Here is a 10000-nt window from a genome sequence, read left to right as displayed (position 1 = left end):
AGCATGTCTTCATTCCAGTCCATAAACCAAGCCACCTTTTGAGGCCTTGTCTCGGTTACCATGGGGACAACCAGTTAGATCACTGAGATGAGGGCTTGTTGGTGTGTTGACAGCAGCGGTTGATCCCACATCAAGTCTCCTCTCTCCTCCAGCGCTGTGACTGCCGTCAGCCCTTGTTCTCATCCACAGTGTTACTGAGGATGACCGGTGTACAGTTGATTCACTTACCTGAGACAAATGTACTTGTTCTCATCCACAGTGTTACTGAGGATGACTGGTGTACAGTTGATTCACTTACCTGAGACAAATGTACTTGTTCTAAGTCTTTGGGGGGGAAATGCATCTGCTAAATGACTTAAATGAAATCCCAGAACTTTAATTTGAGAGTGAACCGGGTAAAATCAGGTAAAACTGGGTAAAACCGGCTAAAACTGGATAAAACCGGTCAAAACCAGGCACTGTTAGACTGAAACACAGGTAACACTAGCTCTAAGGGGTGTCCACTCAGATAATCCATCTGATACCATGGTAACCCTCAATTTAACCTGCCATCCTTATCTCTGTGTGTCTCCATAGTAACGCTCCACCGCCGCCCCCCGGGAAGATCAGCCGTCGTCGTAGCAACCTCCAATCGAACACCGTGGACGTGGCCGCAGATAGCAGCAACGTCTATGGGATCTCAGGTACTGAAAGACGTATATCATAGAAACATACACTCACCGAGCACTTGATTACAACACTATACTAACACTGGGTAATACTCCCTTTATTACACCTTTATTACAACACTATACTAACACTGGGTAATACTCCCTTTATTACACCTTTATTACAACACTATACTAATACTGGGTAGGGCCTCCCTTTGCTCTCAAAACAGCCTCAATTCTTTGTGGCATTGATTTCACAAGATGTTGGAAACATTCCTTTGAGATTCTGGTCCATGATGACATGATTGCATCACGCAATTCCTGCAGATTCAGGTTCACTTTCAAGCTGTGAATCTCCTGTTCTACCACATCCCAAAGGTGTTTTACTGGATTCAGATCCGGTGACTGGGAAGGCCACTGAAGAACACTGAACTCATTGTCATGTTCATGAAACCAGTTTGAGACGACTTTTGCTTTGTGACATTGTGTGTTATCATGCTGGAAGTAGCCAATAGAAGATGGGTAAATTGTGGCCATGAAGGGATGCACAAGGTCAGCAACAATACTCAAATAGGCTGTGGCATTCAAGTGATGATTGATTGGTATTAACGTGACCAAAGTGTGCCAAGAAAACATTCCCCACACCATTCCACCACCTCCACCATGAGAAGGTGTACAGGTGTTCCTAATAAAGTGTTTTGTGAGTGTAGATATAGTTTAAAGATATACCGTGTGTGTACAGGTGCTCTGATGGTCTCTCTCTCTCTCTCTCTCTCTCTCTCTCTCCCTTCTTCTTGCCCAACCCCCTCAGAGGAATTTTACCCTCATGTAATAAGATCTTTAGGTCTTGCAGTTCCAAAAGCGTTTAGTCAAGTAACGAGTTTGTTGTCCAAGCAGAATAGACAGATTGTGCAGTTCAAATACAACTACATGTTTGAGACACACATTTTATACAAGAGACCCCAAAGGTGTGACCTGAACGTGGGGGTGGACAGGAATAGTCTTCCTGTCCACCAATCAAGTGGCAGATAGCAGTGGCCTGGGGTGGTCCAGTGGTCTAGCACCACGGCCTGGGGTGGTCCAGTGGTCTAGCACCGCGGCCTGGGGTGGTCCAGTGGTCTAGCACCGCGGCCTACAGTGCACACACATGCCCATGTCGGCAGGGTTAGAATCCGGCCCAAGCCCTGTTGACATGCCCTCTCCTCCTTACTTTCCTGTCTATCTTCACTATCTCTATCCAATAAAAACGTGTTATGTTAATTTTGTTGTTGTTATATGTTAATTTTGTTATTGTTGTTTCTTTTGTAATATTTATTAATTTTTGTATCCCCTTCTCTCCCCAGCCATAGACGGGATTCCCTTTACTCTGCATCCCAAGTTTGACAGCCAGACGAACGGCTTGGTGAGTTCCTGATCACATGACCTGTCGTCTCTGTCTCTCACTGAGTCACATACTCTACAGTAGACCTCTTACTTAGAGAGAAGGAGGGAGGGAGGGAGGGAGAAAGAGAGAGAGAGGGAGAGGATAGCCTCGAGGATAATCTGATTGCAAGTCTCACTCTCTGTTTCCCAATTGTCTATCTTGCTTTCTTCCTCTCTCTCTCTCTCTCTCTTTCTTCCCCTCTCTCTCCCTTTCTTCCCCTTCTCTCTGTCTCTCTCCTCTCTCTCTCCCTTTCTTTCTCTCCCTCTCTTTCTCTCCCTCCCTCCCTCCCTCCCTCCCTCCTTCTCTCTTTCTCTCCCTCCCTCTCTCTCTACTTCTCTACTTTTTACTTCTCTCCTGTCTTTTTCCCCCTAGGCCCCCACGAACACTCCACTGACCAACATTCGTATCAAGTCTGTTCAGGACATTGAGAACGAGGTAGGTGTTTGCCTATGTCTGTCATGTGTAGGTCTAGAGACACTGTATTCCTTATAGTTATTGTTATTATTTCAATCGTTACTGCTGCGACTTCCACTCCACCCTTATGCACCACTACTGTCCCTGGTTTATTATGCCTGTGTCATATTGTATCATTGATTGTTGTTGACTGTTGTTGATCGAGGAGCGAGATCCCAAAGTGCTTCACTGTATGAATTGCGTCTGTATGAGAGGCATGTGACCAATCAAATATGATTTGATTTGATTTACTGAGCAAATCCGATTGTGTGTGTGTGTGTGTGTGGCCCAACAACCTTCATCTGTGTGTTTTCAGTACAACTACACTTTTGCCGTGGAGGAATCTGCAGCCAAGCGAACTCGACCCTCGCTCCCCACAGGAAATACCTGTTAGGCTTCATGACCGTCCCGCCCTCCACCTCCACAAAGCCAGCCTGCTCCCATCGCACTTCCAGGCCAACTTTCTATGTCAGAGACATGCAATGATAATCAGTGTCAATGTCGTACAAGTGCCTACAAATGACAAGCTGTTACTGACCAAACAAAGGTGCCATTCTATGTTCTAATACCATAGAGCACTATTGCTCTTATTTTACACTCTGTTTCTTCGTCACGACCAAAGTTGTGTTCAATGGGACAAATATATCAGATACATACTCTTTGGATAAAAGAAAGTTGTTGGGAAGAAGTGTAACCTCCTTTCTGTTGTTGTCATAATGGAACATGCTTGGTCTATCTTGGTCTATTCCTTGGTTTATCTTTGTGTTTTATTTTTCTTTGAACTATGTTACAAATCAATCTTAACATAAAATATATCTGTTGTTTTCTTGTTTTTATATCGTGTATGGAAGTTAACTGATCCACTGTGCTAGTGTAAATAATGCTTCGACGTCTGTGCAGTGAAGCATGGGTCGTTTATTGTTGTTGAAATGATTTGTGAATGATATTTAACTGTCGTGTTGTGTATAGTGGTGCCTTGCATGCGTGGAGTGAAATAAACACATATTTTATTGACGTTTTGGATTTCCATTCCTCTCTGTCGGAGGGAGTCAGTCGGACGGACAGACATTGACCAGCCGTGATTGGCCCAATCGAGGATACCTCTGCGGTCCAATCCGCTCAGAGGCATCTTTGATTGGACCAATCCACTCCGAGGTATCTTTGATTGAACCAATCCACTCTAGAGCGGGGAGTGGCCGTTTGCGTGGCGGTGAGCCAATAGCGGAGCAGGAGAGCCCCCGGAGCGCCCCGCCGGAGGACAGCAGAGCAGAGCTAGCAAACCGGTGTCTCTCGCTCGGTCGGTCGGTCGCTCGCTCGCCGTGATTTCCCGTGTTGTTCTGATTCCCCAACTTTCATCTGTGAACACAGTATCGACAAAACCATGGACGGCCGTGGCTACGGTTCAGGTATTTATCGGGATAGAGCGACGGTGGTGTGGATGTGTGACTTTCTAGTCTTTTTGTTGTTGCTGAAAATGTGTCTTCGTCACCCGTTACGTTAGCGGGCTAAAAGCGGCTAGCTCGGTTAGCTCGCCCGACGCTCGCCTGTGTTTCTGTCTGTGGCGTTGCTGTTTTAGTTTTGTTGGGTTTGTTATCGATGTTGTTGTTAGTTCACCCGGCCGTGAGCGTTCACATGATACCAGAACAGATGCGAAACGGCTTAATCTAGCTAGTGGTGTTGCTGATTTAGCTCTGAAGGTAATCCCATTAAAATGGAGTCAGTATGCCACGATTTGCACCGACAATAGGTTGTAATAAAATGGCCGCCTTGTGCATTTCTCAACACTTGGTTTTAGACCTCTCTTCTTCTACCACACCCCGAAAGTTTGTCCGTGTGTCGAGGAGCCGTTTGTAACACTAGACACCGACCGAGTCGTTAGGCTCCGAAACTAGCCTCGTCCGCGCCGGCTGTGCGGGTTAGCTGTGAGCTAGCCGACTGCTCTTTGTTACCGCTAGCTGGCTCACCCTGTGTGAAGGCATTTCGCTCGCCGTGCTCCGGACGCCTTGAATATATCTACGCTTGAACTACCGTTACATGTCAAGCCTTCAAGACATCCCCGTGTATTGCTTCTCCTATTTGCGGGTCCGTCTAGCACTCGTAGGGTTTAAATGTTCTCTCTCTCCTCGTTGTAGGGTACTCCAGTTGGGGGGGCGGCGGAGGAGGAGGAGGAGGAGGAGGCGGAGGAGGCGGCGGCGGATCAGGCAGCAGAGGTAAGAAAACATGCCTGCAGGTTTCCAGCTGTGGACAAGATGGTGGGACTCCGCATATCCCTGTCTGAGCAGACGAGGTCTCTTATTACATGAAAGGTTGCGCTGTCAAACATGTCTTGTGCCGAAAGAGGGTTTCTAATTCATGGGTGCCTTGGTTGTCGTCCAAGCTGCCTGTGAACCAAGTGACTCTGACCCTGACGCGTCTTCTCTGGCAGGTTCAGGCAGCTATGACCTGTACGGGGGTTCCGGCTACAAGGACTCCATGTCTTCTGGCCTGGGGGGCTACGGAGGAGGAGGAGGAGGGTATGGGGGTGGGGGTGGGGGCCAGATGAAGAGGGGGCTCAGCGGGGGCTCCCTGCTCTCGTCCACGGGCACCAGCGCGGACGCCGTCATCGCCAAGATCAACCAGCGTCTGGACATGCTCACCCAGCTGGAGGGAGGCATGAAGGGGGGAGGCCGCGACAGGTAACACACACACACACCTGTATGACCTGCGCCATTCTAGGTTCTCAACCCCCACCCCACGCGCGTATGTGTCTGACCGGCATCACACCCCCACTTCTTACGCCCCGCAAATACTCTTACGCCCCGCAAATACCCCTCACTCCTCCTTCAGGTCCTCAATCCGTGCAGTTTCAAGTTTCTAGTTTATTTGTTACGTCTCAGACACGAGTGCAGGGAGTACAATTCTTGGGCTCGGTTCCTTGACAATGCAGCATACTATACAAATAATACAAATACACAGTAGTGCAATGAGGTAAGGACAAGACAATAAGTGACATGTACACGTCCATTCAGACACTGACGCACTCAAGTCAGAGGTTAGTACATTCAGACATTATCCCCCCCCGAAAAAAAACGTCAAACCTCCACAAAGAAAAAAAGACAGTCGGCCTCTACAGTTATGTCTTCCAGTTGAATTCCCTGCTCTTCACACTAGAGGTGCACCGATCCAATACCGAGCATCGATATTGGCCTAAAATGCTGGGTTGGGAATGCTATTTACCGCTACGGTGCCGTAACACTCGCCGAACATTAATGGACACGCGTCCCAGCCTGAGCGCGGCGTTGAGGGTTTTTAGATTTTAGGGCCATAGCCAAACGATCTGCGTGGGTTAATTTAATTAGTTTAAAGTGGCTTTTCCATCCATGTCTCCTTCATTTCCATTGGTAGAACGTTCCCAGAAAGAACACCACCCCATTCCTTTCCCTCTTCCTGTCTTCTCTCATAAGCCCCCCCCCACCACACACACACACACTCCTAACCTAGGACTCGACCTCCCCCTCTGGACACAACTGGTGTAACGGTAAGGGTAGAATGAATGGGATTAATAATGGAGGTTGGGGAACAATCTTTTTTTATATTGTGTAAAAAAAAAAAAAAACACAATCCCATGGATGAGTTTTTTCTTTCTCAGATTTCACCTCGTCAGTTGGGTAGAGTTGTTGACGTGGGCGAGAAAGTAGAAGTGAGCGGCAGTTGGATAATCGTAGCGGTTGTTGCTTAGTTTAGGAGCTCCACATGATGGGGAGGGAGGGAGAGATCAGCCTCTACAGGGCTCGTCATGGCCTAGTTAGTTGACTGTGACAGTTGTAGGTATTCTCCCTTTTTTTTTTTTTTTTTTTTACTATGGTTTAATTAAGGTTTGATTAGTTGGGATTTCTACTGCCAGTCAATTGGAGGGAAACCTCAGAACTGAGTCCCAATTCCCCCCCAGACAAAGGGAAGCCAGCGCTGCACTGCCCCCCTGTGTGCTGGATGGAGAAGTGCACCCACAGGCCCATTGCACTCTCCCTGCACCTGACGCCGCAACAAAAACAATGTGTTGACCCGGTCCGTGTAACCCGAGGGCTCTTTGAACATTGCCTTTTTCCTCCTGTTTACCACTTTGTTGTCTGTGTTGTTCCTCATCCTCCAAGTGACCCAAGTCTCTCTGTCTCTGAGCTGTACATTGCATGATGGGGGGCCGGTGTCAGGGTGATGGATACCATTAGCAAACCAAGCTCATATCTGCTGGTGACACCCATATTGGTCTGAGCCCCCCCCCCCTACCTGTACACAACGCAACAACAACAATAAACCACCACCCCCCCTCTCTGCCCCCCCCTCTCTGCAACATCAATTGGTCGTTGCTCTTGTCTGTGTCTGTGTCGCCATCATCAACCCAACTGTTCTCCACAGCTCACTCTGTATCCCTGAGCCCCAACGTGGAGAGAAGGTGAACTTCCACTCACCCCACAGGGTACCACCAACTAAACCCATTGCAGACAGATGTGGGGGTGGATGAGGAGTGATTGAATGTGTTTTTGTTTTCTTTTTTTTTTTAAAAGAACAATTAAAAAAAAAAAAAGAGAAAAAAAAAAAGAAATCCAATGTGCCGAAAAGATTTGACCATATCCAGACGGTAATCTGTTTTGGATCGTCAGAATGACATGCATTGTGACCTCACTAATGTGACTCATCATGAAATTTATGGTGGACAAAAAAAAAGAAAAGGGGAGGGGGGAGAGAGAGAGAGACCGAGGGTTAGGAGGAGGAGGAGGAGGAGAAATCCCAGAACCCGGTCCCTCCCTCACACTCTTCCCTGCTCTGCCGACTCCTCCCCTTTCTTAGGTTTGACCAGTACGAGTCGTTCGACTCGCGGCCCTCCTCCCTCCCCTCCCGCGATCTCTACAGATCGTCTACTAGCTATGGGTACGGCGATGGCCGGGGGGACATGATGACCCAACGAGGAGGCTCTGGCTTCGGAGGAGGAGGAGGAGGAGGCGGCCTGGGAGGAGGCCTAGGAGGAATAGGGCTGGGAGGAGGAGGAGGCGGCTTTGACAGCTCCTCCTCCTACGGAGTCGCTAAGATGCGTCAGACCATGAGAGACTCCTTCTCCAGTGGCTTGGGAGGTTCAGGAGGAGGAGGAGGTGGAGGAGGAGGAGGAGGAGGATGGGCTGGAGCCGGCCGCCGCTCCCCCAGAAGGGGTGGAGGGGCCGGGGGCCGCGGCGGCTTTACCGGCCGCAGGCTCGACCCCCCTCCCATGGTTGGAGGTGGAGGTGGTGGAGGAGGAGGGGGCCGGGGAGGGGGCGGCCACTCCCACTCTCACTCCCCTGGTCGGGGCAAGCTCCCGTCGCTCCTGTCCAACCGCATGTACCCCGAGAGCGGGGGCTTCCACCAGGGCCCCGGGCCACAGGATTTCCCCGGGAGGCACTTTGGAGGGGGCCCCAGGGCCGGACGCCAGCGGGGGCGCAAGAGGCCCCTCAACCGAGTAAGTACCGCCAGCCCAGAGCTGGACACGACTTGTGACCCCCCCCCCCCCCCTCATTCCCCTCTCCCCCCCTTACCCATGTCACCAAACAGCCCCCCGTTCCCCAACCCCGCCAACTTGGGGACAGGGGAGACGTGGATATGACCCCCCCCAACACACCCAATCAACACTTTTATGATAAAATAAAAAACTTCCCTCTTTCCAAACTCCTAGTTTGTCATAAATTACTGCTCCTGTCCCCGTAGTTACGCCCCCAATTCAATATGGCCAGAAATGCCTCTTTGAGCAAAACTGCCCCCCTCCAATGAAAAGTGCCCATTATCCTCTTGCCTCTTAACCCAGTAAAGATCTGGTGGAATCACTCTTTATACCCACACACCCCTTTTGAAATTTATTTGGGTTTTGTTTTCTTTTGCCCCTGTTCTGACCAGCCCCCCCCCCCCAATGTAGCAGCTAATGCTAGTGGTAAGCCAGGGAAGTCAGTTGAAAGAGAACCATCGGGTTTGAACAGAGGAGAACAGATTGAAGATAGTGTTAACAGTAGTGTTACTGGTACAAAATTGCTCTGTTTTTACCCCCCCGAAAACACATCGGCAAAGAGTTTCTGAAACTGCGACATATATTTTGGTGTTCAGCTATTGTCCCTTTCCCCGATATTTATTATGATTATTTCCGCTTTTTCGACACTCCATATCCACGTTAATGAGATCCTCTCTGAATGAGTGTGTGTGTGTGTGTGTGTGTGTGTGTGTGTCCGTCCGTCTGAGGTAATTTGTGTGTCTTTGTCAAGGTAAGTGGCGGTGATGTGACTTCTTGGCTTTGGCCCTGAGTGCATGTGGGCTCTTTGGCGGTCTCTCTTCAGAGGGAGTGTCTGTAAGCATGCCGTGGTCCTACGTGTGACCACAGCTCCTCCAGTAGTGGTCATCGCTGGCGGGGGAGGGGGGGGGGTTGGTCTGTGTTCTGAGTGCCAGAAGCTGCTTTTGTCTGTAGCTACACGTTTCTGTATGCAGGTGGCAGTCTGTCATCGGCATACATGGCATGAAAGGTGGTACGTGGAGGACAGTGTGTCTGAAATATGAACGCGTTTGTGGGAGTATGACGTGTGTGTAGTGATTTTTTTCGATAGTGTGTGTGAGATGTGTATGCTGTGTGGGGCAGGTTTGCTGTGTGTGTGTGTGTGTGTGTACGCAGCGTGCGTGTTGACGCGGAGTGTCGCCCCCTAGCAGGTGAAGCCACAGCGAGACGGTCAGAAGAAGAGGAAGCAGACGCCCACCGCCGGGGACGAGCCAGAGTCCAAGATGGGCAAGACTGAGACTGCTGCTGCTGCAGAGACCCCTAAAGGTACACACACACACACACACACTGAGACTGCAGCAGCAGAGACCGCTAAAGGTACTCACACACACGCAGACTGCAGCAGCAGAGACCCCTAAAGGTACACACACTCACTCACACACACACACACTGAGACTGCAGCAGCAGAGACTGCTAAAGGTACACACACACACTGAGACTGCTGCAGTAGAGACACACATACTCTCACTGAGATTGCTGCAGCAGAGACCCCTAAAGGTAGAGACACACACACCATGCGTCACCATATCTGCCTCTCTGTGATAGGCTGTGTTGTCCATGCCTGCCTCTCTGTGATGGGCTGTGTTGTCCATGCCTGCCTCTCTGTGATAGGCTGTGTTGACACCATGTCTGCCTCTCTGTGATAGGCTGTGTTGTCCATGTCTGCCTCTCTGTGATAGGCTGTGTTGACACCATGTCTGCCTCTCTGTGATAGGCTGTGTTGTCCATGTCTGCCTCTCTGTGATAGGCTGTGTTGTCCATGTCTGCCTCTCTGTGATAGGCTGTGTTGTCCATGCCTGCCTCTCTGTGATAGGCTGTGTTGTCCATGCCTGCCTCTCTGTGATAGGCTGTGTTGTCCATGCCTGCCTCTCTGTGATAGGCTGTGTTGTCCATGTCTGCCTCTCTGATAGGCTGTGTTGTCCATGCCTGCCTCTC

The 10000-nt window shown here is 49.9% G+C and overlaps 2 protein-coding genes across 4 annotated transcripts in view; both read left to right on the top strand.

The window, feature by feature from the left end:
- mvb12a (multivesicular body subunit 12A) overlaps positions 1-3541 on the top strand; it is a 6272-nt gene extending 2731 nt beyond the window's left edge. The window contains exons 7-10 of the mRNA XM_083694372.1: positions 577-683; positions 1994-2052; positions 2446-2508; positions 2843-3541. Coding sequence (XP_083550498.1) covers positions 577-683; positions 1994-2052; positions 2446-2508; positions 2843-2920 — 307 coding nt within the window. The 3' untranslated portion in view covers positions 2921-3541. The remainder of the gene's footprint in view (positions 1-576; positions 684-1993; positions 2053-2445; positions 2509-2842) is intronic.
- A 1414-nt stretch (positions 3542-4955) lies between these two features.
- The window catches only part of LOC310821912 (uncharacterized protein), a 9575-nt gene continuing 4530 nt past the window's right edge, over positions 4956-10000 (top strand). For all 3 annotated transcript variants that reach the window (XM_083694189.1, XM_083694190.1, XM_083694188.1), the window contains exons 1-3: positions 4956-5201; positions 7351-7990; positions 9214-9331. In XM_083694189.1, coding sequence (XP_083550315.1) covers positions 4999-5201; positions 7351-7990; positions 9214-9331 — 961 coding nt within the window. In that variant the 5' untranslated portion in view covers positions 4956-4998. The remainder of the gene's footprint in view (positions 5202-7350; positions 7991-9213; positions 9332-10000) is intronic.

Source organism: Argentina silus (assembly GCF_951799395.1).
Source record: "Argentina silus genome assembly, chromosome: 22".
In the NCBI taxonomy this organism is placed as follows: domain Eukaryota; kingdom Metazoa; phylum Chordata; class Actinopteri; order Argentiniformes; family Argentinidae; genus Argentina; species Argentina silus.
Note: the sequence above shows the minus strand (reverse complement) of the source record. Positions and strands in the feature narration are given on the sequence as shown.